General features: G+C 43.4%; 6 protein-coding genes across 9 annotated transcripts; 3 read left to right on the top strand and 3 right to left on the bottom strand.

The window, feature by feature from the left end:
• The first annotated feature begins 289 nt into the window (after positions 1–289).
• Positions 290–5,348, top strand: LOC130134399 (sodium-dependent phosphate transport protein 1, chloroplastic). 4 transcript variants are annotated; one of them, XM_056319962.1, is made up of 11 exons: positions 582–780; positions 1,825–1,880; positions 1,964–2,071; positions 2,226–2,381; positions 2,600–2,815; positions 2,927–3,136; positions 3,289–3,426; positions 3,725–3,826; positions 4,385–4,450; positions 4,680–4,764; positions 4,869–5,348. In XM_056319962.1, exons 1-11 carry the CDS (start codon positions 726–728, stop codon positions 4,964–4,966), a joined length of 1,290 nt encoding a protein of 429 aa, XP_056175937.1. In that variant the 5' UTR covers positions 582–725; the 3' UTR covers positions 4,967–5,348. The 4 variants fall into 4 exon arrangements, 3 of the variants coding, with proteins under 3 accessions (XP_030447427.2, XP_056175937.1, XP_056175938.1); XM_030591567.2 differs by lacking the exon at positions 1,825–1,880 and having other exon boundaries at positions 291–780; XM_056319963.1 differs by lacking the exon at positions 1,825–1,880 and having other exon boundaries at positions 1,950–2,071.
• A 1,708-nt stretch (positions 5,349–7,056) lies between these two features.
• On the bottom strand, positions 7,057–9,672 carry LOC115670319 (cytochrome P450 86A1-like). The gene is made up of 2 exons (XM_030591566.2): positions 8,335–9,672; positions 7,057–7,827 (listed from the first exon to the last, which is right to left on the bottom strand). The coding sequence occupies exons 1-2, from the start codon at positions 9,411–9,413 to the stop codon at positions 7,341–7,343; spliced, it is 1,566 nt and encodes a 521-aa protein (XP_030447426.2). The 5' UTR covers positions 9,414–9,672; the 3' UTR covers positions 7,057–7,340.
• Positions 9,673–13,913: 4,241 nt separating this feature from the next.
• Positions 13,914–14,598, top strand: LOC115670450 (uncharacterized). Its single transcript, XM_056320143.1, has one exon. The coding sequence runs from the start codon at positions 14,144–14,146 to the stop codon at positions 14,405–14,407; it is 264 nt and encodes an 87-aa protein (XP_056176118.1). The 5' UTR covers positions 13,914–14,143; the 3' UTR covers positions 14,408–14,598.
• A 1,247-nt stretch (positions 14,599–15,845) lies between these two features.
• Positions 15,846–22,213, bottom strand: LOC115670354 (uncharacterized). Its single transcript, XM_056320169.1, has 4 exons — positions 22,026–22,213; positions 21,396–21,920; positions 20,535–20,755; positions 15,846–17,529 (listed from the first exon to the last, which is right to left on the bottom strand). Exons 1-4 carry the CDS (start codon positions 22,110–22,112, stop codon positions 16,395–16,397), a joined length of 1,968 nt encoding a protein of 655 aa, XP_056176144.1. The 5' UTR covers positions 22,113–22,213; the 3' UTR covers positions 15,846–16,394.
• Positions 19,951–21,389, bottom strand: LOC130140531 (josephin-like protein). The gene has a single exon (XM_056320142.1). It carries the CDS (start codon positions 20,807–20,809, stop codon positions 20,351–20,353), a length of 459 nt encoding a protein of 152 aa, XP_056176117.1. The 5' UTR covers positions 20,810–21,389; the 3' UTR covers positions 19,951–20,350.
• A 1,535-nt stretch (positions 22,214–23,748) lies between the features above and the next one.
• Positions 23,749–25,612, top strand: LOC115670449 (50S ribosomal protein L4, chloroplastic). The gene is made up of 2 exons (XM_030591728.2): positions 23,749–24,662; positions 25,167–25,612. Exons 1-2 carry the CDS (start codon positions 23,828–23,830, stop codon positions 25,187–25,189), a joined length of 858 nt encoding a protein of 285 aa, XP_030447588.2. The 5' UTR covers positions 23,749–23,827; the 3' UTR covers positions 25,190–25,612.
• Positions 25,613–25,715: the final 103 nt, after the last annotated feature.

Below are 25,715 nucleotides of genomic sequence, written 5' to 3'. Positions count from 1 at the left end.
AAAATAATTTCGAATTCATTGATATATAATTGGAGATACTATATTATGTCAAATTTTTGGGAAGAAAAAGAAGGATACTTGGTATACTTGGTATACTTGGTCCTTCGCCAGGCCTAAGGACAAGCAATGATATCCCGGATGTTTCCCCGCAGCTCCAGGACAAAGCAAACGCGATCCTGTTTTTTCCGTTAAAACTCTCGGGAGAGCTCTACCCCGCAATCCAATCCCCTCCTCCATGCAACCTCCACGTGTCCTAACGTTAGCCAGTTGCCATAAATATCCCCACCTCTCTCCTTCCATGCCTCCCTCTCTTCCCCGCAAATCTGCAAAACCAGTCTCAACAAGTATCATCGGTCACTCTCCACTCCCTCGCTCTATGTGAACTTGTGAAGCAGCTGCGAACCTTTCTTCATCGCCATGAACGCCAGAGCCTTCCTCTGCTCCTACTCCCCTCACCCTGACTCCCTCCTCAAGCAGAGAACTTCACTCGGTCCGCCGCCGCCGACGCCGATGCCGAGGAAGTGCTTCGCGCCGGCGACGTGGTTCCAGTGCCCGGTCCGATGGATCTCGGGGGGACGATGCTACATGTTCCGGGTCTCGACCCGAAACCCCGGCCTGAAGTCGGAGCAGTACGAAATCACGGACGTGCAAGAGTCGGCGAAGTTGGAGAGCGGCCAGGACGATGACAGGGGTGTCGTTCCTTGGTGGGAAGAGTTCCCCAAGAGATGGGTCATCGTGATCCTCTGTTTCTCGGCCTTCTTGCTTTGCAACATGGACCGAGTAAAGCCTCTGTCTCTCTTCTCTTTGCTCATCCATTACTCTGCTTCCCAGTATTGTGGCAATGGCTACACGCAAGAATTTGCTTACTCAATTTAAAATTGTCCCAGCAGGCGGAAAATTATTAGAAGGGAGGCGAGTACTCCTGAGAAAATTATTCATTTTAAGCTAAAGAAAAAAGAACGAAAGAAATTTGATCAAAATGATGGGCATCATCATTCTTAGATGTTGCTACTTTTTGTCTTGCTTGCTTCATTTAATGTTGCTGTATTTAGCAACTTGGAAAGTAACCTTTGCGCTGTTATCCTTCCCAAGAAAACTCATTTGACGAAGGCAAATGTAGAGCCTTTCTTAGATGATGCCATTGTCGGAAAGGGAAGGAAATGCCACGTTTATTTAGCCTTTCTTATGAATTCTTCCGGGTAACTGGATGTGGATTAACCTCTCCGATACTGTGGCACGGCCAGCTGTAATTTGAAACACGAGCTGCTATAAATTGTCTCGACCCTTTGAATCTTGTTTAGATGATATGCCATTACCTGGGCTATTAATTTAGTCGATTTACTCCTCTTAATTGAGAAAATCCCAGTTCCGTCAGATTTGTCTTCTATGGGAATTTTATGGCATTACTAAATTTGCTAAGTGATGTTACATTACAGAACATGTTCGATAAGTTTCTTTAAAGGCGGGTCTTTGGGTCTTTATCGTCGAGAGCATTAGTAGGTAGATTAGTCAAAGTTTCACTGCTTGTAGTATCTCTGTTCTATTAAATGGAATAATCATACGGACGGTCAATGAACGTGAATTCTCCAAGGGTCTCTTGAAATTTCGAAGATCTAAGGACGGTACTTTGGATCTCTTTTGAAGACCTTCCTCGTATCTCAAGTTTCTCTTAATCTGATGGTCGGATCCATTGCTCTTGGGTTTTAGTTTTTGTTATGTTATATTCTTCACTGCAGCTAAACACTTTGACCAGAATATATGCATCAATTTTATGAATGGAAGTTAGTAATTGGCCAGGGAATAACTTTGCTACTTGATTACCAGATGACATTTATATCTATCATTCTATGCAATTTACATCCCAAACTTGGAACTTTCAGGTTTGGTCACATTCTATGTACATGTTATTCCAAGAAAACAGAGCTTTTTCAGTTAGCATCTTTATACAGATTTGCTTTGGCAGGTAAACATGAGTATTGCTATACTTCCCATGTCTGCAGAATACAACTGGAACCCAACCACCGTTGGTTTGATACAGTCTTCCTTTTTCTGGGGCTATCTCCTCACCCAGGTAAAGACGCTTCTTTGTACAGTCTAAGACTATTGAGCTTTCGGTGGTTCCTTTTCTTCATTATATGCCTGCAACAATATTGATTATCTGGATGAGCCTGTTATCAAGAAACCAAGTGTTCCTTTCTTGCTCTGACTCCAGTCATCAATGACAGATTGCTGGCGGCATTTGGGCAGACACCGTGGGTGGGAAACTTGTCTTGGGATTTGGGGTCGTTTGGTGGTCCATCGCAACAGTTCTCACTCCAGTCGCTGCTAAACTTGGGCTTCCTTTCCTGCTCGCCATCCGTGCCTTTATGGGAATTGGCGAGGTTAGCTCATTGTTCTACTTTATCTTTTTCGTTCTCCCTATGCTGACAAGAATAAATAAAAACTGCATCAAAATTCGCAACCGAATTTGGTATTAGGCGCATTTCTGTGTATAGTTATATTGGATAAAAATAGTAACGATGTTTTTAGGAGTAAAAACCATTTTGAATCATTATATCTCTGCTCGACATAACTTGGTTTTCCCCGCACATCTGTTCAGGGTGTTGCTATGCCTGCAATGAATAATATCTTGTCGAAATGGGTTCCTGTATCAGAGAGAAGTAGATCACTGGCACTGGTCTACACTGGCATGGATCTAGGATCAGTCACTGGCTTCGCCTTTTCGCCGTTTTTGATACATCAGTTTGGCTGGCCATCAGTCTTCTATTCTTTCGGTTCTCTGGGAACAGTTTGGTTCGCAACCTGGCTAAATAAGGTGACTTCTATTGCCATTCAGAGGGATGGATTTCTATGGCATTCTTTAAATTATGCTGCTGGATGAGATCATATCTTTTGAAAATTTTATTTCGGGGGGCTCTGGTTGCAGGCATACAGTTCACCTCTTGATGATCCTCAGCTGCGGCCTGAAGAGAAAAGGCTGATTTTAACCAACAGCGTTCCAAGAGAACCTGTGACTACGATACCATGGGGTTTAATACTGTCGAAACCACCTGTGTGGGCCCTAATAGTGTGTCATTTCTGTCATAACTGGGGGACATTTATTCTTCTCACATGGATGCCGACATACTATAATCAAGTAAGCTTTGGACTAATCCCTTGACTTTCTTGTTCACTTGATCACTGATAATATTACTCATATGATAATTGGTCTACCAGTGGGTTATCATGGACTATCTTTCTACAATAATTGACATGCTTCCATTTCATCTATCCCTAAAATAATAACAGGTGCTAAAGTTCGATCTCACAGAATCGGGGCTTGTATGTATATTACCTTCGCTTACTATGGCGATTTCTGCTAATCTTGGAGGTTGGATTGCGGACACTCTTGTCAGCAATGGCTTATCTGTGACTGCAGTTCGCAAGGTACCTTGTTCTAACACTTCATGTCTTAGTATTAGGAGAGCAACAGCAGTTCGGGAAGATCATAATGAAAGTAATAAGAATGAAAAAAACTGATCATGTTTCTCACTGACAAAATATGCTCGATCTTCAGCTTACCGTGACATTATACTTTAACTGGCTATTTCTTATAGTAAGAAGTCCTTTAATCAGTTGCATATCGTTTAGCAAAGCTATGTCGTTATTAGCTTCTCTTGACTTCTTTCTTGTGCTTTGCATTCACGTATATTGATCCGGTGCCAGCTTGTATCGTATCGTGCAGATCATGCAGACAATTGGATTTCTTGGACCTGCTTTTTTTTTTACCCAGTTGAGCCATGTTGACTCTCCTGCAATGGCTGTTTTATGCATGGCCTGCAGTCAGGTTTGCCTCCATCTCATTGAATCTATAATGTTAATGTGTCAATGTATTATATAGAAGCAAAAGAGAAATAATTTTACATTCAAAACCTCACTTCACCCATCAGAAGGTTTTCTTCAGTCACTTCTAGTCACTTCTTCCTTTGACATTATGAATGCTTCTTAGATCCCTCTCATTTCTTTCTGAATGTCATGCAATCGGTTTAGTATATCTTTTGAATGATCTACTGTGGGCTTCAGTAAATTGCTAACATCACCCTTCTTTCTGATTTATTGCTAGTCAGAATGATCATCAAATTTGAAGCGGTTATTTCATCCTTTCTTTAAAGGAAGAGAAGGCATCTAATCTCTTTCCTTCCATTGATTGGGACATTAGATTAGGCCAGTATGCTGGCATCTTGACTTCATTAAATCACTGGATGTAACCGACATTCATTGAAAAACTACATATTGATCTAATCTGATAAGTTATATTTTAAACTGCCTGTCCAACTTTGATTTGATCTGCTTTCAAGCGACGAGACGTTACCTTATACTAACCAGTTAGAACTCTTTTAAGCAGGGAACTGATGCATTCTCGCAATCTGGTTTGTACTCGAATCATCAGGACATTGCTCCCCGCTACTCCGTAAGTAGTATTTCTTCATAATTCATATCTGTTAATATCAGTAAAAGGGCACTCCACTCTGCAGCATTTGGAGATGAATCCTGATCTTGGCTAGGTCCAAACAGAAACATTGTTCAACTTCTTCTGATGACCATCTCAGGAACTATGCACCAAAGTCCAGTGTTACTAGCGTAACCATGTCATTTTCGTATTGTCCCAGCTAACAACTTTCTTTGGATTCTCTTGACAGGGAGTACTGCTCGGTTTATCCAATACTGCTGGCGTATTGGCCGGTGTTTTGGGGACAGCTGCAACGGGCTACATTTTGCAACACGGTGATTACCTCGTCCCTACTAATAATTTTAACTGCTGAAAACATTAAAATTGTTTGGAAAATATTTCAGATTGCCGTACAGTCTTCTCCTTTCTCTGCTTGCAGGGAGCTGGGACGATGTTTTCGAGGTTTCAGTCGGGCTCTACTTAACCGGAACTGTTGTGTGGAACCTTTTCTCATCTGGCGAGAAGATTTTGGATTGATCGTCGGATATTTGATCATCAACCTGTGTCGTGCCACTCACCCTGCATCTGATCTGTAAAGAAAGGCTTGGATAAGGAACAAGAGAAACCGATAAGACCAGAAGAGGCGGGACAGTTGCACGGTGGTTGGTACACATCTTTGCTGAAGTCTGAAGAACTGGTAAAAAGCATTTGAGACGCCAAAACGATGGAACCTGAAACCAGAACTTTACTAAAAATTGCCGGCTTACGTGTCTTGTCCTATCGAATATTTGACTTTGCCATGGCATTAACACGAGTGGAGGAGGAAGAATCCATATGAGTTTATCTCAATACAAACTTCATGAATTTAACGTTGTATATACGAACATCAATTTTGTATGTCAGTAAACGTATTCTCGCAGATGGTATTTGTCATAGCTAATTCAATCTCTTCTTAAGTAACTTATATTCTCCCTGGAGTCTAGCCAATGGTCATAACAAACAAAGTGCAAAGGGACCCGCAAGAGTCTTGAACTCACCTTGATAGTGGCCTTCTTGAAATTGGTCGAAGTGTTACTGTTTGGGCTGAACCATTTTTAAAATGTCAACTCTATACTATTGTTCTTTTATATATATATATGTGCGCGCTCGTGCGTGTGTACATAGCGTTAAATAATTTTGCCATGAAGTTTCTACTAAAAAATTTTACTTACTCTAGATACTTTGTTATAGTATTTTGGGAATTCCATTCCACAGCTTATAACATTGGTTAAATAATTTTGGCATGTCAAGAATTGTAAACAAATGTTTCTTTTAGTAATTACTTATTTGACTTTTTTATATCTGTTAGGATGCCGCCCATATTACAAGTTAACACCTATGAATGTAAATTCATAATTCATATGTATTTGAAGCGCGATAAAAATAAATAAAAGAGGTGATTACATCATATCCGTGAGTTTGTTCGTACAAGATACTAGGGGTGAGCATCGGTCCAGGGTCAACCCTGGACCGACCCTAGACTAGCCCAACCCAGCCGATCCTGATCCGGTTCCCAAGGGGACTGGGTCGGTTATTGGTCCTGGAACCCTTGGACCCTGCACTGTGCGGGTTGGTCCTCGGTCCTGGGAGTTTAGGGTTGGTCCAACCCGATCCAATCCTGTATATATTATATATTATATGCTTTTGTCTACTCTAAACTCTAGCGTCTACTCCTCTGTTCTCTTCTTTCTTTTGCAGTTCAGATTGCCATGTAAATTAGAAAGTAAAAAGAAACTCAGCCCTAATTCGACAAACAAAATATAGAAACCCTCTTCGCTTGCCTCGCTTTACTCGCCCGCCTCGGCCTTGCTTGCCTCGCTCACCTTGCCGCTCACCTCACCACTCGCCTCACGAGCGCAACTCAGCGGGACAAAAATACTTTGTTAAGTATTAATTATGTGTGTTGTTGTTTTGTTTTTAGATGTTCGGAAGTTGAAGCGATCATTTAAGAATGAGCAAGATATGAAGTTGTATAATTCATGGTTTATATTAGGTACTTTGAACTTCTTATGGTTTAATTGTATTTCACATGTTCGTTTTCATGATTTATTGCTTTTAGCAAGTGTGAAATTTATATTGTTATCTTTGTTTGATATGTACCGGTATTCATAGTTTGGTTGCTCAATGTCGCATTATTGATAGATATGTAATTTGAAATAGTAAATTTATCCTTTCAAGGAATACAAAAAATGAAACAAAAAAATAATTAGTTGGTCCCGAGTTGACCCTGGAACCGGACCGGACCCTCCATAGGGTCGGTCCGGTCCTTGGTCTCAGGCTGAACGGGGTCGGTCCTCAGTCCCAAAAATTTAGGACCAACACGGTGTAGGTTGGTCCATGGGTTAGGTGCTAGACCGGCCCAATCCGGATCATGCTCAACCCTACAAGATACTCCAACCTACAAGATACTCCAAAATTTGATAATTTTCTTCCCTATTGTTTCGTAATCTTTTTTTTTTTTAAGTTGCTTTTTGCTTATTTGCAACATGGTCCTCGTGCCGGAGGTCCTATAGATACTTTTAAATTCTGTTAGTTAGTTGTCGAAATACTTGTATGATGTATTTATACTCAAAAAGTACATCTAAATGTACGGAACACACGACATAGAAGGCAAAACCATCACAATGACGACCTTTTTATGTTACAAGTATACTCTTGAATGAAATTTAAGCACTCCACGAACATGAAACGACGACGAATAACAATTACGGAACCGAGAACAAATTTTAACTTTGGGAGTGTGTGCATGAATTGCCATATGGACATGTAATAACCCTATACCGAAAAATCAAATTGAACGACCTTATTACGCCTTTACAAGTTCAAGCCAGCACCGTGGCGAAGTCGTGGGTTCATCCACGCCTCTGAGGCTCTATGCCAAGGCGGCAAGCTTCTGGGCCGGGCCTACGGGGGCCCGCGGACTCAAGTAGACGCGAAGCCCATTCTTCATGAACATGGTGAGCGACATCTTTTGCTCCACCCGGTGGCCGGGATCCGGCGACAACACGTAGCGGAGGAGCACCGCCGACGCCACCGACTTCATCTGCAGGTAAGCGAGGTCCTTCCCGAGGCAAGTCCTGGGCCCCGCGTTGAACGCCACGAACTTGTAGCTGTCCTTGGGCGGCTCGAACCGGTCACCCTGTGACGACAGCCACCTCTCCGGCTTGAACTCCATGCAATCCTCACCCCATATCGTCTTCATCCTTCCGACCGAATATATCGAGTACGTCACTGTCGATCCGGCGGGCACGAACGTGCCGTCCGGCAATACATCGTCGGAGACCACGTATTTGAAATCTTCGGGCACAGAAGGATACAGCCTTAGGGTCTCGGCCAGTGCGGCTTTTAGATATATCAATCTGCAAGGAAAAAATTATAGAAATTGTTTCTACAAGATAGATTCAATGTACTAAACTAATCACAATTGAGAAATTATACAAAGACTCTTGTGTTCTTGTGGGTGTAATATCTTCAGACATGAGAAGTGGGCCTAACCTCAATTTGAGATGATAGCTTTACAGTGAAGATAGACTCATATTACACAAATGATGTCACCGATGGCATAAATAGGAAATGCAAGAGTCTTTTGTTTTTCGGTTAAAATGTATTTGTCTTATTTCTAAATATATCAAAATCGATTTACTAGAATAACGTATGAAATGACGTAACAGACCGTAAATGACTTCTTTGATGAATAAATCGGAAGTATTGAACATAAAATTAGAAGTCTATCACATTCATTATGTACCATTGATTAAATCAATCTTCGTACGCTTCTGTTATTCTTTTTTTGTGTCATTGCCTGTATTAGGTCTCATTTTTTTATTTTGTATTACATAAGTCTATTCCATGAATTCATCATCTACCTGTCTGCCTCATCGAAGACCAGTGGGTCCTCCACCCACTTCGCCGGGTCGTCGCCGCGTGTCTCCCGGAGCACCGTCGTGATCTCCCGGATGATCTTCTCCTCCACCTCGGGGTTGTTCATCACCAGCCAGAAGAACCAGCTGAGGGCGACTGAGGACGTGTCACGCCCGGCGAGGACGAAGTTGAGCGCAATGCGCTGGAGGACGGATATGGGGAACAGGTTACCGTCCATGTCGCGCTTCTTCAGGAACCTCGACAGGAGATCATCAGACGGCATCTCCTTCCTTGCGTCGATGGCATCATTCATGTAGTTTTCGACGACCTCGAGGCTCTTCTGCAACCTCTTCTCTGAGCCGACCCCAAAGATCTTCTTCAACCTCCATAGGAAGCTCGGGTACAGCAACCTCTGGAGCGTCGCCTCGGTGGCGGTGTCGAAGGCCATGGCGAAGTGGTTCTCGGGCATTTCCGGGGACAAAGTCTCGGGGTCCTTGCCGAACGTTAGCCCGCATATGTTGTCGAACGTCAAACGAAGCAGCAGATCTTGCAAGTCCACCGAGGTTTTATCACGAGCAGCTTTGTCCAAAATCGTCCAAAGGCGCGACTTTATGGTCCGGCTGACCCACCGGGCCATGGCCTGCCTTAGCGTACGGGTCGTGAACTCGAGAGCCGCCGTCTTCCGCTGGATCAGCCACGTGTCACCGTCGCTGTTGAAGATCCCCTGGCCCAGCAGGTCGTGGAAAGCAGCCTGCCACGTGGGGCCCTTCGGGTAGTTGTCGAACCGGGTCCGGAGCACGTGCTCGATGTTCTTGGGGTGGCACGTGACGGTGTAGAATGCCTGTCGGCGTGCCACAAAGGGGAGCGCGATCGTGCAGGTCTGGTACGTGGCGGAGCCGCCGGTGGCGCGGAGGTTGCCGGCCATCCAGTCGTGGATACGCCGGCGATTCAAGAAGAGGGCGGGGAGGCTCCCCATGAGCGGCCACGCCTTGGGGCCGGTCAGCGTCCGGGCCAGGAGGTAGAACCAGAGGAGGTATGCCGAGGCAGCAGTCACCACACTGAAGAGAATGAGCATGGTTTCCATGAGGGGACGTGATCGATCAAGACTGGTGTGGTTAGCTTGAGAATAGATCAAATTAGAGAAGAGTGCAATGGAGCATTATGTGCACGAAGTCTCGTGGTACGAGAGTGTGTGAGAGAGGAGGGTTATTTTATGGGTTATATATAAGGTTGATCCCTTATGATTATGATAGCAAATGGAAAATTTAGGAAGGAGTCGTTGAGACTTTCTTGACGAATCTGAACGGCGACGCCCCTCGGATTCATGGGCATTGGAGGCTTGAGAGTGAATGTTGGAGTGATTAACGGGAGGAACGTGGGAAGAAAAACATGTTAATTAAGTACGATTTATAAAGTGAGCGTTCCAGTGTGCTGGTTAAAGCATACTTGATTTAAAATAACTCAATTTTCGAGACACTATTGTGCATTGTCATCACGAGGACAATCTGTGCGTTGGCTCGTATGATACTCATTAGCAAAGTCCGTTTGTAAATTAGAAAATTAGAACCTCTCTTATTAAATATGACTAGCGAAGATGCCTCCAATTGCGTCAATTTTTTCTTCTACTCCACGTTTCATGTGTACACATTGACGATATCAATGTTCTATCTCTATTTTGAAGAAAGAAATTGTCATAAGAGACCTGCGCTATCACTTTAAGGTTGTCGTCCCTCAAAATTCACTCTTGAATACTTTGCATGCAACGAGTAATTATTAAATTGCTCCAACCTCTCTATGGTGTGAAAAAAGACTATAATGAATTACTTTTTGAATCTTTTGGCTATATAGTAAGTGTAATTCCCGGTTTTGGTTTGATGGTGTATATGGTACGAATTTGTCCCCGAACTAGACTTGTTTATTGGTAATTACACATGCTTGATGAACAATTTGACCCTTTCGCTTATGAAATGGGCGCTTACAAAATGTGAAAAACGTACATAGGCATTACATATATGTATGACGTATAATAAGATTAATCAAATGAATTTGAAAGGCTTTAACATCAGATAGGAGAATCAATCACACTAAGATCAAATGTATTACTAATAATTAGTTTGATATGTTTACAATACTAATGCATTCCATCTCCGTACCAAGTAGAACTTTCTTAAATATATGTCCAACTCAAAACCAAACCAGAACCCTAGTTACTTATAAGAGCTGTTAATTTAACTTGCAAAGTCAATTCTCGTCTCTCTCTACATGGTCGGGTGTTTTTGAAGCGCAATGTCCTCATTCATCCAAATCAACGTTTCTTGCTTGTGAACCGTTATTACTCACAAAAAAATAAGTAAACCCCCTATCATTTGGTATGGTGATCGACTTGGGTAGATCAGACGACTCAGGTGAATCAGACGACTCAAAGATAATCTCTCGTGCATGACTACGAGTGCTTAGTTCGGGTTTGATTTCCATATGCCTTGAAGTTTTTAGAGTCTTCACGGTGCGAGAGGAAACCTAGCCACCGACTCCAATGACGCCTCTTCTTCTTAGATGGCGCACGCAATCATCTCCATATGCGTTGCGTTAGTCGTGGGAAAGACGAACTCTGAGGCTTTGCCCTTTTTGGCTGTCATGTGCTACGTGCCGACTCTTAGTTTTTCCTTTATTTGTCTGCAATATCAAAATCATTGTTTGGTAGAAATCCGTTTACTACTGAACCAGCAATCAGCAGCCCTTAATGCTTCTCATCTTCTTCGAGTGAGAAGTAATGTCGACCATGCATGCACGGCACTTTCTTGATCATGGGGTTAATCCAAAAAAGCAAGAATTCATTCAATATTATTACCAATTCTCAGCAACCCCTGGGCTTTGGCTTTCTTCCCCAAAAACCCAAGCGGTGACCTCTTTTCTTGTCATTCTTTCTGCCAAAAACTTGAGAGAGAGAGAGAGAGAGAGAGAGAGAGAGAGAGAGAGTCTTAGTAGTTAGAGACGGTGTACCCGCATTGAGAAACTAGGGTTTTTTCTTCAAAACATGGGGAAAAAATATGAAAAGGGTGTCAAGAAATCCAAATGATCAAGACCCACTTAAAAGGAGTTTGACCACTCTTGTGCAAGTAGTTCTTGAAGAGAGAGAGAGGATGTATCGAAGCGTTGGGAGGAAGAAATGAAGGTCATGAACGTCATCCTTTGCCCTTCCTTAGGGTAACAGCCATCTCCAGCTCATTGTTTCCAGTTTTCGGCCTTCGTGATCTGATGCTAATTTCCCATCTCTCCTTTTCTTGTAACGACACATAGAAGGTCCCAAAACTATACTTGAGTCCAATCTTATCGTCGCCATTAAAATTAACTTTCTAATTCTCGTAACTTGATGGAGAAAACTCTCTCTCTAGTCTAGACCGTAAATGACGCAAATGGAAGCGATTTTCAACTACCTCCAAAAAAAATTTCCCTGAAAAAGTTGATGTTATTAAGTATGAAAGATGCCCAAATATCACTATGTCGATGGACATATGCATAGATTATACATGCATCAAGATAACTATAACGTGATCTGTTCAATTTTTCACAAACTTTTAGATTCCAATTCACATCGAATTTTCAGTCACCATTCATTCTTTACACCTTCGAAACTTTTCTCGTCATTTTATTATGTACTCAATGCGTGCATGCTTTCTAATTATCAAAAAAGAGAAGGACATCGAATTGTGGAAATCGGTACTCCGTGTGACATTTACTGAGACGCTAATAAATTCCACATGCAATTTGGTTCTTAAGGACTAATTTGATAACTAAGCATAAGAAATCTCGGCCTATGAAGTTCGTGAGAGTATAAATCGATACTATTGAAAAGCTATGCATATGAAAACATTTAACATTAAGATTTAGTTTGTTTCGCAGAAAATGAATAATTTGGAAAATATCTTTTAAAAAACTATCGCTTGAAATAATTAGCCATTGGAAAATATTTTCATCTTTGACAGCAATTCATGTCTTAAAATTTTCGCGAACGATAAAAATATTTCTGTTCATTAATTTTTATAAACAATATAAACGATCATTTTTAGAAAATTATTTTTCAAATCATTCATTTTCCACAAAATAAATAGAGCCTGAGATTCTAGTAATGAATACAAGAAGTCATCGAACTGCACAAAGCAAATAACAAGCTTGGCTTGTTCTATATAGCAAGCAAAGGGTCTGATGAACCGCCAGATATCTTTGATCCACGTGGATTGAAGATCTATTCAATGTTGCTCGGGGATTGTTTTCTTTCCTTGGACCAACTGAATGAATAATGCAAAGCTTGACTATATATGATGTTTATGGACCTTTAGAAAACTGCCTCCTCCTTCTTGCCTCGAAACTACAACAGCCCACAGATTTAGGGTTTTGGTCTTTTAAGGATCAAATTGAGTATACTGTCCACATTTCATGTCGAAAGAGAAGTAGTTCAACCACGTCTAGGATCAGAAAATTTGTGACGGATCACTATTTCTTAGCCTAGCGGCGAAAGAATCAGTTACTCGGACATCTATATCTCATTTTGCCCTCACGCATCGTCAACCTAAATCAATTTATCCCAAATCCTAAACGACGGTGAATAATAGTCACACATAGAATGCATCACGATAATTGCTAACGAAGATGGTTAAAATCCGGCCATGCCGTTGTATAGAATCACCCCTCTTCTATTGCCACCGATACAGTGTTGAGGCGGCAGTCATGGGCATTGCTTAGAAAGGACAATAGTTATGACATAAATCGAACATTTTGATGCGAATGTAAACTCCTATAGTGATACTTGGGGAGAGCACCAACGATGGTCCCATCTTCCACCGTTTCACCTATCAAAACCCATATGAATAGGTAAACAATTTTCAAGAAACAAGTGGATAATTTATATATATGAATATAATGAAATTTCTGGACATAGTTCACTAGTGATAGTTGAGGGTGAGCGTTGATCCCGATTCAACTAGAGTACCGACTAGACCAAGCTGATTCTATGGTCGCGTAGGTTCTTGGGTAAAATATCAGGGAATGATTCATTTCGATGATTTGAGCAAATAAGCAATTCAAGCTTGGGTTAATTATGTAACTTAGAAGTGCTTCAACCGCTTTGCCAAATGGTCAGATCATATTAGACCCCACCCGAACACATTTGAGGAGGTTTAGAAAGCACAAAGTTTAATGGGGTAAAATGGCTTATTCCGTCGAGAACATGCACCAGGGTAATCCATGTGAGCCACCCCTCGTGCGCGATCACACGAGTCTTAGACAATCTAGTGGCTCGTGTAAGCCTGGGGTGCATCCGATCATGGACAAGCAGTCCCTTCCTCGTCCATTGGAGTCATCGGAGAGATCGGATGTTCTTGCCTCGGACAGAAATGGGCAGCCTAGTCCTCCTCGTGACTGAGCCTATGGGCCTGTGCAGAACTCCAGCAAAGACAGCCCAATTTGTCGGATAAGCTGATGGTTGAGGGTCCTTCCATGTGTCGAATTTCCATCCACACCTGCTGACAAAAACTCTCCAGCTGCATGTTTTTCCTCCCCAAGAAAAAAATAAAGGAAGAAACAAATTACTGATGGAAAAATGTTTGGGGGAATGAGGATAAGCCACTTGTGGAGAGTCTTGTGCTGGAAACGCTCCCCACAGCTCTGAATCGATCATCGCACGGCCGAGAATCGATGAGCATGAGCATGCAGATATAATTCGCACGCACCCGCGTACCATTCCCACACATTAGCGACCTCTAATAGGCAGAGAGAGAGAGAGAGAGACGAGGAGAACAAAGGAAAGGCCTTTAAGACATGGCTTCCTTAACCGCCATAGCCTTTGCTCCGGCCGCCGGGAGGGTGTTCGCCGCCACTGCGGCGAAGGGCGCCGGCGGGAGCAAGGAGGAGAAGGGGCTGCTGGACTGGATCCTGGGGGGCTTGCAGAAGGAGGACCAGCTCCTGGAGACTGACCCGATTCTTCAGAAAGTGGAGGGGAAGAACGGCACCGGTAGCAAGAACTCCGTCGCCGTGCCGGCGAAGAAGAAGGGCGGCTTCGGCGGCCTCTTCGCCAAGAAATGAGGATGTGGAGGACGACCCGACGACCACTCGGCTTGGCCACTTGATTCCCGGTGAAAATCGATTCATGAATTTTATTCAGTTCAATCATCTCTGTACTAGATTTACTCCAAGTCTGTATTTACTTGCTCTGAAGTCTTTTAAGGGCTGTTTAAATTCATTCTGGATGAGCCAAACCAGTTGATTTCTTGCAATTCCAGGAAGAAGAAAAGAACTGGGGGAAGTGTGTATGATGGTTTTGCATGCCTCGTTAGTTTGTTTCAAGATGCAGACGCAATGGCACTAGAATTTGATGCTACTAGAATGCACATTTTCTAGGTTTCTTCAAAGTACACCCCTTCTGTCCAACCACGTCTAGCCTATCAAGTGAGTTTAGGAATTTCCTTACTTTATTAAAAGAATGCTGATGTAGTTATTAGACGGGGTGGACAAAAAGAAATGTTATACTGTGAGATCACCTAACACTCTCTTGCAAAATACCCGGCTAGGATAGAATTCCCAAATTTATATGTAATGGTTCATGTTGACGTGTCATGTTCGTGTCTATCACGTTCAAGGTACGGTGCTAAATAAGTTAATTCAAACAAGACCCGCTTAATAATCATGTCAAAAAGAATAATCCTAACACGTCCAAAAATATAAAGAATCTTTACAATTAGAGGGTAACTGGAAACCGGTTATCTTAAATAATTAAAAGACAACTGATTTTAAAAAATTCTACCTCAAAACGTTAACCCAAACATGCCCTTTCTCTCTCTCATATGCTTCCGCCACCATCACACCCGTCTTGTCGTCACGCCATAGCCCTGCCCCTCTCGCTCTCGCTTGTGGTTGCACGCCACATCCATCTACCGCCACGCAAGTGGTTGCACTCGACCTCAAGCAACCTCATATTCGGGGCGCATACATGGGCGCGCGCGCACTCACACACAGAGGAAGATAGAGGAGCGGGGAGATGATGGTAGTGGAATAAATTTACACCTGATTAGGGGGAGTCCTATTGCCATGTATTATGCTGTATGCATATAAATTGATTCGCCGAATTGGTTTATAGAGTGATGCCACAGGCTATGGATGGATAGATCAATGAGTAAATCATATTCAAGAATCTGATAAGTTCCATCCTTTCGCATAAGATACCAAAATTTGTACAGTACTCTCAGTACAACTAGCATTATTGTACTTTCATGCATTTTTCCATCTGGATCAGTACCTTTTAAATTAGTAGACTATCTTACACTCGCATGGAACAGTGTTATGAGCCAATCGCTCAAATCAATGGTCTTTACCAGTTACCACTCCCTTATTTTAAATTATTTTTATTTAATTTAGTGAAAATTCTAGAAAAAGTCATAGCATAATTACTTGGAATGCCTTGTATCATGCAAAACTTCATCCATCAAGTGGGAATATCAGCACAGTTAATGTGTGAGGATCAGTCGAAACCTATATTTGACAAACAGTCAATTAGACAGATGCCATTAAGTTTTGATGGAGCACATGTATCTTTGGTTCTCCTTAATTCTTCAAAACATGCGTAAGAGAAAATATTCAACTGAGGACTGAGAAGGGAGGGAAGTTCCAGACACCATCTCATCTCCAGTCGATAGAAAGATCACACCAGAAAAACCAGAAAATACCCGCAAATGCTAAAGCTCAATAAGGAGAAATGAAAGGGAGAAGCTCGAACCTCGCCTTCACTTTAAGGCTATGCTCTACTGCTGGTGCTTGGTGTGCTTTGAAGAGACATTTACTCTCTTAATAGTCTTGAATTTCTGTTTCCTAATTGATTTGATGTTCTGCTTCTCAATATTGTAAACTCAGATGCCGCTTGTGTACATCTTTAAGAGTTTACATTTGCAAACATATGTAAGCAATCAAACTAATTAGTGCACAGCTTACAGAACAAAGCAACAACACATTCTAACGTACGTTGTATTGTCACCAGCAAAGAAGACATTCATTATTTAGTCTTGCGAAACCGATGTGCTCAAGTCTTCTTAACAGAAGGAAGATTTGAGCAGAACTCCGAGGTTTTAACTAACCCCAATGTAACCTGCTGATTTGGGATCGATCTTGGATGAGGAGGAGGATGAGCTGGTGGTGGCGGCGGGGGCATAGGTGGAGGAGTAGCAGAACCTACTGATTGGGAATTTGATTTTGGCTCCGGAAGAGGACTACATGGTGGTGGCATATGTGAGGGTTGTGGAGGTGGGGTGACAGAACCTTCTGATTTGTAAAAGCGTGGTGGTGGTGGTGGTGGTGGTGGTGGTGGTGGTGGTGAAGGTGGAGGCAGCATTGTAGAACCTTCTGATTTTGAATTCAGTTTAGGCCGAGGACAATGGCTAGGCGGTGGTGGCGGTGAAGGTGGAGGCGGAATTGCAGAACCTTCTGATTCAGAATTCAATTTTGGCTGAAGACAACAGGTAGGTGACGGCGGCGGTGAAGGTGGAGGCGGGGTTGCAGAACCTTCTGATTCGGAATTCAATTTTGGCTGAGGACAATGGCTACATGGTGGTGGTGGCGGCGGCGGCGGCAGCGGCAGTGGCGGCAGTTGTAGCGGTGGCGGCGGTGGTGGTGAAGATGAATGCTGAGTAGCAGAATCTTTTGGTTTGGAATTCAAATTTGGCTTAGGAGGAGGACTAGGTGGTGGCGGCGGCGGCAGCAGTTGTGGCGGTGGCTGAGTGGTGTTTGTATTAGTAACCGTACTATAAGAAGAAGATGATGACAACAACGCCGACGATGTCGAAGATGATGATGATGATGATGATGATGATGATGAGTTGATGTAATTGATGCAGTCCTCAACAGCTTCAGTTCTTTGTGAATCGAAAGAAGCTGTGGACGGTTTTGAGTTGACTGAGGAAGAGATCTTAGTTGGCCTCTTTCTCATCGACACCAGCCGTAAAGCTGCTAACACTTTCTCTCTGAGATGCTTCAAAAGCTTCCTTGGCGAAGAATCTAGCCTTGCAGGCACTCTAACACAGCAGTTTCCTGAGGCGGCTGTGCACCACCTTCTTCCGGCGACTTTGCCCACCGGTTTACACCTGTGCCTGTGGTGGTTAATCACAGGCCTCTTGGTTTCTTCCCTTTGACTCAATCTGTTGTTTCCTCTTGTCGACATCCTTCAAATAGCTTGCTTTACCTCAAGAAAATGAAGAAGAGCAAGAACTAGAGATAGAGAGAGAGAGAGAGAGAGAGAGAGAGAGAGAGAGAGAGAGAGAGAGAGAGAGGGAGTTGATGGGAGAAGCACCAAGCACCAAAGTTTTATAGAGAGATCCGTGTGAACTGAAACACTCATCCCACAATCTCAGTGTGATTGTGCGAGGGCGAGATTCGCAATGTGCATTTGGGCAGAGGAACATGCCAAAAAATAGGTCAGTGAGTGTTAGCTAATAATAGCTAGCATCTTGGCTTGGACATGAACCTTTTCCACATTGCCTTAGACATTAGAGATTAATTCCAAACTCATTTTTGAAAATACATATTCAAGGACCTAGAGAGAGGCATACTTTTCTTTTGGTCAACTAAAAACAGGGGAAGTTCTCCCTTTTCTGTGATTCCAGAGAGAAAACTCCCCCTTCATAAGCAAAGACCCCCAATTAACTCCATTTCGGCTTTTTTAAGATAGAATTTCCGAAAATACTATGGTTTCAAGGAAAGAAATTCTGAAAATTTCAATGATTTGTCTAAACAATACAGCCCCTAAACCCTACAAAGGCGTCACCGTCATCATAATTCCCTTAGGAATACTACCCTGCCCTACAAATCTCAGTTGCTCAAACAGGCCAGATCGTATTCCACAAAGCTACAAACAAACGAAAGACCCCAATTAGAAATGTTAATGGCCATGTAGGGTCACCCCTTTTCTAATACAGGTTTGAGATGACTAGAGAATCCACACGGGTGCATTAATAATCAATCCGAAATCAATACCATTAACCCTATAAACACAAACTCTAGTCCAGCTGAGGTATCACTTTCAGGAAAAGCAAGCATAGGAAATTGACACCCTAACACCAGATAGCGTACCTTTTCTCTTTAATATCTGTTGAGTGGCGCTTTTTGCTTCTTTAGCTAAAGAACTGCTCGAGCTCTTTTCCCTGTTCATGACTTCCCACTATAATTTTCCAAGTGAAGGGGCCAGAGAGTCAACAAAAGTGTCCCACTAAATGTTTGATTAGGAAACACTTCACAGCCCCATCCCCATCGGCATTTCTTTGAGCAGAAGGATTCTCTTTGGGTTATGATTGTCAAGGCGGATGCAACATATAAAACTCTGGAAATTTTGACACTTCGAAAAGGCTCCGGATGAACAATGCCCGCTTTTCGCTCCTGCACATTCATGCATTCCCTCACTTTTTGTCCCTTTTTTTCGTCTACCGGAGGGCCACGCATTCGGGAGAATCTAGAGGTCTTGATTAACCAGAAAACAGATTTGATGTCAAAAAGGATAGGTGTGAAGTGCATTAGAATGAAAAACACAAACGGATAAGTTCCCAAACACTAGGACAAAAGTTTCCTTGACTCGGACTGAAAGCATGGATAGCTTGTCCTGTCCTGATAAAAATGGGTCTTGCGAAGAAAACACATCAAACAGCTGTGATATGACAACGTTGTTCCCTCAAAAACTAAAACAGAAAGAAGGTCCTCCACTCTATGATTATGGTTTTGCCGGTAATCATTAATCAAGTACCAATCCAATAGCTTCGCAACATGCTAGATGAAAATCTAGCACACATTCGTATCTTACAAATAACTGATAGATACTTGAAAGACCATTTTGCCAGCAGAACAGCTAGCAGGAAAGTATTCAGGACTCATGACAACTCCAAGTAAGATGTCTTGTGCTCTCATAAAAAAAAGGGATGGCCCAGCAGAACAGCTAGCGGGAAGTATTCAGAACTCGTGACAACTCCAAAAAGGATGTCTTGTGCTTCCATAACCTGCACAAGATCCATAAATTCAGGGCCGCTCCTTTCACACAGATGTTTCTCAAGACCCATATATATTTCTTTGACAAGAGTCATTTCCCGTAAAGCTGCATCTTCTTATAAAAGGACTCGAATGACAATGCCTCTGGGCTTGGCTTGACTCACCTTGAATGAGTTTGTCCTCTTTCTTACCCAGAATGAGAAAATCATCAACTTCCGCGATTTCAATTCCATTTCTCCGAAACGAAGAAGTAGTAATATTACAGCTTTACTATATGCCTAACTGCCAACATGAATGCCATAGTAGGCAACTCTCTTCAGAAAGAGATAAATGTGCAGGACATCGAAGACAATTTGACCAGGCACAGTCGACTACTTCAATCTTAAGAAATCAGAAGGTATTGCACCAACCAGGCAGAGCAGCAATTCTGCAACGGGCAGCTTTCAGACATACACCGGTTCATCTAGGCCAACTGCAATTGGTTTAACCCAAGTATCCAAATTATTTGGCACGGCTCAGGAGCATTTTCTACTAAACCTTAACACTTTTTCTCGGCTTACCACTGACAGTAAGTTCACATAGAAATGGCAAACATAAACAATAACAATGGCTTCTTCACTAACTCTCAATATCAATTTGAACTGGAAAATTCTAGTGAAAAAGACATGTCTTCCACTTAGGTACGTCATCGACAAATAGAGGCTGCTACTGCAACAGTCCATCTGCACGTACACATTCTCACTATAATACTACTGGACTTCCCAAAAACACATCAAAAATTGAGATACGATTTCAAAGGGATAAAGAAACTGTCACGACACTGGCAAACCAAGAAATCCTCAAAGGCTAAGCACTTGTCTCGGAATTATCACTGTGGACCACATAAAAAGTGCATCTTTATCCGAAAGAAAATCCAACATACAGCTAAAAGAAGCACTATGTATCCTATTTACAATTCGACCTCTGTGTGTATCAATTCTTTACAACAAGAACCGACGGAACTTCCCTAATTCAATGGTCATCGTTCAGGACCAGCAAAACTTCCCCACCGTTGGCCATAACATTATCCAAGAATTCCCTAACTTCTATGTGTTGAAAAGCACAGGGTACATTGAGATCGCAGTCCAAATTATACCAAATAGCCTCAACCTCCCTAACCGTGACCCAATGCCTACCTTGCCAGAGCCCGGCATACCTTCTAACCGGAACATTGAGCACAAGACCCATCAATCTGTCATCCGAATCCTCCATACCGATCGCGGCGGCCCCGCTTCGGTGATCGTGCCACACCACCCTCTTCCCCTCACCTTCCAGAGCGGCGACAAGAATGTTAATGTCGTAATTCCCGGTGAGCGCGTTGTGGTGGGGCTTGAACAGCAGAGACAGCGGTGTCCACTTTTCCTTGTAGGCAACTCTCTTCAGAAAGAGATAGACATGCAGGACATCGAAGACAATTTGACCAGGCAACATCGACTACTTCATTTTAAGAAATCAGAAGGTATTGCACCAACCAGGCAGAGCCGCAATTCTGCAATGGGCAGCTTTCAGACATACACCGGTTCATCTAGGCGAACTGCAATTGGTTTAACCCAATGATCCAACTCATTTGGCACGGCTCAGGACCATTTCCTACTAAACCTTGACACTTTTTTCTCGACTTACCGCCAACAGTAAGTTCACATAGAAAAGGCAAACATAAACAATAACGATAGCTTCTTCGCAAACTCTCAATATCAATTTGAACTGGAAAATTCCAAGTGAAAAAGACATGTCTTCCACTTAGCTATGCCATCGACATATAGAGGCTGCAACTGCAACAGTCCATCTGCGCACACACAATCTCACTATAATACTACTGGGCTTCCCAAAAACACATCAAGAATTGATAAACGATTTCAAAGGGATGAAGAAACCGTCACGACACTGGCAAACCAAGAAATCCTCAAAAGGCTAAGCACTTGTCTCGGAATTTTCACTGTGGACCAGATAAAAAGCGCATCTTTATCCGAAAGCAAATCCAACATACAGCTAAAAGAAGCACTGTATATCCTATTTACAATTCGACCTCTGTGTGTATCAATTCTTTACAACAAGAACCAACGAGACTTCCCTCACTCAATGGGTCATCGTCCAGGACCAGCAAAATTTCCCCACCGTTGGCCATAACATGATCCAAGAATTCCCTGACTTCTTCCACGTTTCGAAAAGCACGAGGTACGTCGAGATCGCTGTCCAAATTATACCAAACACCCTCGACCTCCCTAACCGCGACCCAATGCCTACTTCGCCAGAGCCCGGCGTACCTTCTGACCGGAACATTGAGCACGAGGCCCATCAACCCGCCGCCCGAACCCTCCAGACCGATGGCGGCGGCCCCGCTCCGGTGGTCGTGCCACGCCACCCTCTTGCCCTCGCCTTCCAGGGCGGCGATGAGGACGTTGACGTCGTAATTCCCGGTGAGCGCGTTGTGGTGGGGCTTGAACAGCAGGGACAGCGGCGTCCACTTCTCCCCGTCGGGGTCGCCGCGGACGAGGCGCCCGGCGATCAGGTTCAGGCTCTGGCGGGTGAACGCGTCCTTCCTCTGCTCAGGGAACGCGCAACGAACGACAACATTATTCAACAGGGCTGATCGGGGGAAAAACCCGCAGCTGGACCTAAGTCCAATTCGAGCGCTACGGCGAAGTACCTGGAAGAGATTGTTGAGGGAGTGCAAGAGGCAGAACTGGAGCCTCTGCCGCTCGTGATAAACGCCGGGATTCTTCTCGCGCGACATCTTCTGGACTGAACGATTCGAATGAAGATGATGGTGATGGTGATGAAGATGAAGATGAAGCTTTCTAGGGTTTCAGAAAATGGGGGGGCGTTCGGAGGGAAACCGACGGGATCGAACGGAGAGCGTGCGCCACGCGCGGTGCGCGAGACGTTGCGTCACGGCGCACGGTCACGCGCGGGAACAAAGAGACGTGCACGACTTGATGACACCTCTTCGTTTTTTTTTTTTTTTTTTTCGGATTGATGACGCATTGACACGTCCTGTACTGATCCCAACACACTGATGCCGAAAATTTGTGTCGATGTTTTTAGAAGAAATAACGAAACAAATAGTCCTTGAACTTTATGCAATTTGGTCTATGAACTTTTAATTTATTCAATGTGGTCCCTGAATTTTTTGTACATGTTCAATTTAGTCCATGAATTATATGAAAATGTACAATATAGTCCATGAACTTGAATTAGTGGAAGGACTACATTAAACATTTTTATAAAGTTCAAGGACTAAATTGAATATGTACTCAAAAGTTCAGAGACTACATTGAACAAATTGAAAATTCATGGACCACATTGATCATTGAGTTAAAGTTCGGGAACTATATTGAACAAATTAAAAATTCAGCGATCAAATTATACATTAAGTCAAAGTTTATGGATTGTTTGTGTCATTTTTCCTTTTTAGTAAAACAAACGTATCATAAATCTTTTTCATCATTGATGAAATTGGATCTTCTAATTTTTGTTTCTACAATCAAATTCCCCCACTTTTTTCTATTTGTGCATTACAATCAGTAACGATGTTAAATTGTTAAAGCAGGGGGTAATGCAAATGTCCCGACAGATCGTCGAGGATCTCGCACCACTTGCAATGGCACAATGAGGGTGCGCATGGCACAACCCTTGCCGAGGCATAAGGCAACTCCGACAAGGGCCAAACTCGTGACTTATCTCCAAGACCAGTTATAATGCTTATTTTATAGGATAGCAGCAATCACTTGTTCATTTTACGCCGCTCTCATCAATTTGACTGCATTAGTATTGGTGATCGACAAAAATGACTTGATCAAATGCTCGCTTACAATCTATCATGTCACTTAATATGTGTAGTTAACAATTTTTAGCATTTCCCGATGGCTCTAACTACCCCCAATTGAAATGGAAACTTTATATGGCATTTTATTTAATTTAAAAAAAAATGACACAAATAGTCTTTGAACTTTGGCTCAATATGTAATGTGATCCTCAAACTTTTAATATGTTCAATGTAGTCTCTTCAAATTTTAATACATGTTCAATTTAGTTCTTGAATTATATGAAAATATTCAATATAGTCCTTTCATTAATTCAAATTCAGGGACTATATTGAACATTTGAACATTTTCATATAGTTCAGGGACTACATTTAACACGTACCAAAACTCCATGAACCATATTGAACAATTGAACATTAGGCAATAGTTCAGGAATTATAATTATAGTGAACAAACTTAAAATTCTTGAATCACGTTGCACATTGAATCATAGTTTAAGAATTGTTTGTGTCATTGTCCTTTAGTATAGTGAAGAGAACGAGTTTGACAGAACAGAAACGACGACGTAGGGAGCTAAGCCTGCATCATCTCCTCCCCTTCGGCAACCAGATAAGACTCCCTCCTTCTCTTTACCCCTCTTCTTCTTCTTCTTCTTCTCAGTCTCAGCTGTCTCCCTCCCCCAAAAATGGCGACTTTCGCTTCTCCGGCTTCCATCTCCTTCCTCTCCTCTTCGCTCTTCGCCGCCGCCACCGCCCACCGCAAAACCCTCAAGTCCGCCGCCCTCCCCCGGCCCAGTTCCTCGAAACCCGCTCCGAGGCCCCTCTCCGTCGCCGCCGAGCTCGCCACGCTCCCCGTCCTCAACTTCTCCGGCGAGAAGGTCGGCGAGACCTACCTCGACCTCAGGGCCGCGCCTCCCGAGACGGCCCGCGCCGTCGTGCACCGGGCCCTCATCACCGACCGCCAGAACAAGCGCCGCGGCACGGCCTCCACGCTCACTCGCGGCGAGGTCCGCGGGGGCGGCAGGAAGCCCTACCCGCAGAAGAAGACCGGCCGGGCCCGCCGGGGCTCCCAGACCACCCCGCTCCGGCCCGGGGGAGGCGTCATCTTCGGCCCCAAGCCGCGGGACTGGTCCATCAAGATCAACCGGAAGGAGAAGCAGCTCGCGATCTCGACCGCGCTGAGCAGCTCGGCCGGGAGCATGACGGTCGTGGAGGACTTCGGGGACAAGTTCGCGGCGCCGAAGACGAGGGATTTCGTGGAGGCGATGCGGCGGTGGGGGTTGGACCCGAAGGAGAAGTCGATGTTCCTGATGATGGAGGTCGCGGACACCGTGCAGCGCTCTAGCCGGAACATCGGGACTCTTAAGATGCTGACGCCGCGGACGCTGAATTTGTTCGACATCTTGAATGCCGACAAGCTGGTGCTCACGCCCGAGGCTGTGAATTTCTTGAATGCGAGGTATGGGGTCGATTACCAAGGCGACAGCGAAGAGGATGGAGATGAAGAGGAGGGCGAGGAAGGTTAGTCTTCTTTGGCTTTTTGCTTAGCTTCTGTGCGAACACTGACCCTTTTGACTTTGGTCGATTCTGTGATTGAAAAAGATGGAATTTTTTTGGTGATTCATTTCATATGCTTTTGGTAAGGACTGATGAGGGTGCTTCGTTTTGCTTTGGGTATTCTGTGCATTTGCATCACAGAGAGCTTACATTTGTGTGCTAAGTTGAGTACATCATGTTCCATGTCTAGCAATTAAGCTTTCTTGCCTGGACTTTTGGTCATTGCCTTTGTAGTATCATCGTGTATATCGCTATTATATGCTTTTGTCGGGGATATCAAGGGGATCAACAATGAAATTCTAGTTCTTGTACTTTTGGGTAATCGTATGCAGTCTCAGAATGTAAGTAATTGTGGGCAGTCATTGTTTGCAAAGACAGTGAAAAGGAATGTATAAATCCACTTCTGGTGTTCTGTGTAATTGGGCTTTTCTTTCATCAATCTTACTGGTTTACCCGCCACTGACGCAGGAGGCGAGTCTGATGAGAACTGATCTAGATGATGCTAAGTGCAACATTCCCTCAACCATTTTTAAGCTCCCCTGACCTGATGACCTTGAAGCTATACTCTGCATTGCGTATGCACATTTTGCAATTCGAAATTGCTGCAGATCTGGCTGAGGGTGGTAACTTATTGTCAAATTCTTCGATATTCAACTGTATGAAATGTGTTGTAGTTAAGGTTTTTTTCTGCGTAATTCTTTTCCGCCCAATTTGTTCTCTTTGGTCTGTCAGTCTGAATTTTGCCGTCTCAGATACAGCTCTCTAGGCCTTTATCTTTCTCACATGAGAAGTGCATATGTTCCTCTTCTGTGTTCTGTCATTACGTCCTGTGGTCAGTCCATTCAAAAAAGCGCTCCTTGTATTTCCAACCAAGTGCCGAAATAGAAAGATGAGAATTGGAGACTTTCTGATCATAGTTTGCATTTGTATAGATCCTTTCTCATCATGGACTCGAGGTTATAATGATCATAGCTAGTTAGAGGTGAGTCATTGTACCTACAAAATGATTTGCTACGA

Source organism: Syzygium oleosum, unplaced genomic scaffold, assembly GCF_021117445.2.
Source record: "Syzygium oleosum isolate NSW1041296 unplaced genomic scaffold, Sole_v2.1 Sole_v2.19, whole genome shotgun sequence".
NCBI lineage: Eukaryota > Viridiplantae > Streptophyta > Magnoliopsida > Myrtales > Myrtaceae > Syzygium > Syzygium oleosum.
This window is presented reverse-complemented; position numbering and strand designations above follow the sequence as displayed.

What these genes read in the sequence shown, in the direction of transcription:
- LOC115670319 (XM_030591566.2), bottom strand. Translation starts at nt 9,413, where the DNA reads ATGGAAACCATGCTCATTCTCTTCAGTGTGGTGACTGCTGCCTCGGCA. An exon ending in GTCTTCGATGAGGCAGACAG is followed by an intron (nt 7,828 to 8,334) that starts GTAGATGATGAA and finishes TTTTCCTTGCAG; the next exon opens with ATTGATATATCTAAAAGCCG.
- LOC130134399 (XM_030591567.2), top strand. Translation starts at nt 418, where the DNA reads ATGAACGCCAGAGCCTTCCTCTGCTCCTACTCCCCTCACCCTGACTCC. An exon ending in TGCCGACATACTATAATCAA is followed by an intron (nt 3,137 to 3,288) that starts GTAAGCTTTGGA and finishes AAATAATAACAG; the next exon opens with GTGCTAAAGTTCGATCTCAC. An exon ending in CTGTGACTGCAGTTCGCAAG is followed by an intron (nt 3,427 to 3,724) that starts GTACCTTGTTCT and finishes CGTATCGTGCAG; the next exon opens with ATCATGCAGACAATTGGATT.
- LOC130140531 (XM_056320142.1), bottom strand. Translation starts at nt 20,809, where the DNA reads ATGTTGCCTGGTCAAATTGTCTTCGATGTCCTGCATGTCTATCTCTTT.
- LOC115670449 (XM_030591728.2), top strand. Translation starts at nt 23,828, where the DNA reads ATGGCGACTTTCGCTTCTCCGGCTTCCATCTCCTTCCTCTCCTCTTCG. An exon ending in TGAAGAGGAGGGCGAGGAAG is followed by an intron (nt 24,663 to 25,166) that starts GTTAGTCTTCTT and finishes CCACTGACGCAG; the next exon opens with GAGGCGAGTCTGATGAGAAC.
- LOC115670450 (XM_056320143.1), top strand. Translation starts at nt 14,144, where the DNA reads ATGGCTTCCTTAACCGCCATAGCCTTTGCTCCGGCCGCCGGGAGGGTG.
- LOC115670354 (XM_056320169.1), bottom strand. Translation starts at nt 22,112, where the DNA reads ATGTCGCGCGAGAAGAATCCCGGCGTTTATCACGAGCGGCAGAGGCTC. An exon ending in CCCTCAACAATCTCTTCCAG is followed by an intron (nt 21,921 to 22,025) that starts GTACTTCGCCGT and finishes TTCCCTGAGCAG; the next exon opens with AGGAAGGACGCGTTCACCCG. An exon ending in TACACACAGAGGTCGAATTG is followed by an intron (nt 20,756 to 21,395) that starts TAAATAGGATAT and finishes CTCTTTCTGAAG; the next exon opens with AGAGTTGCCTACAAGGAAAA.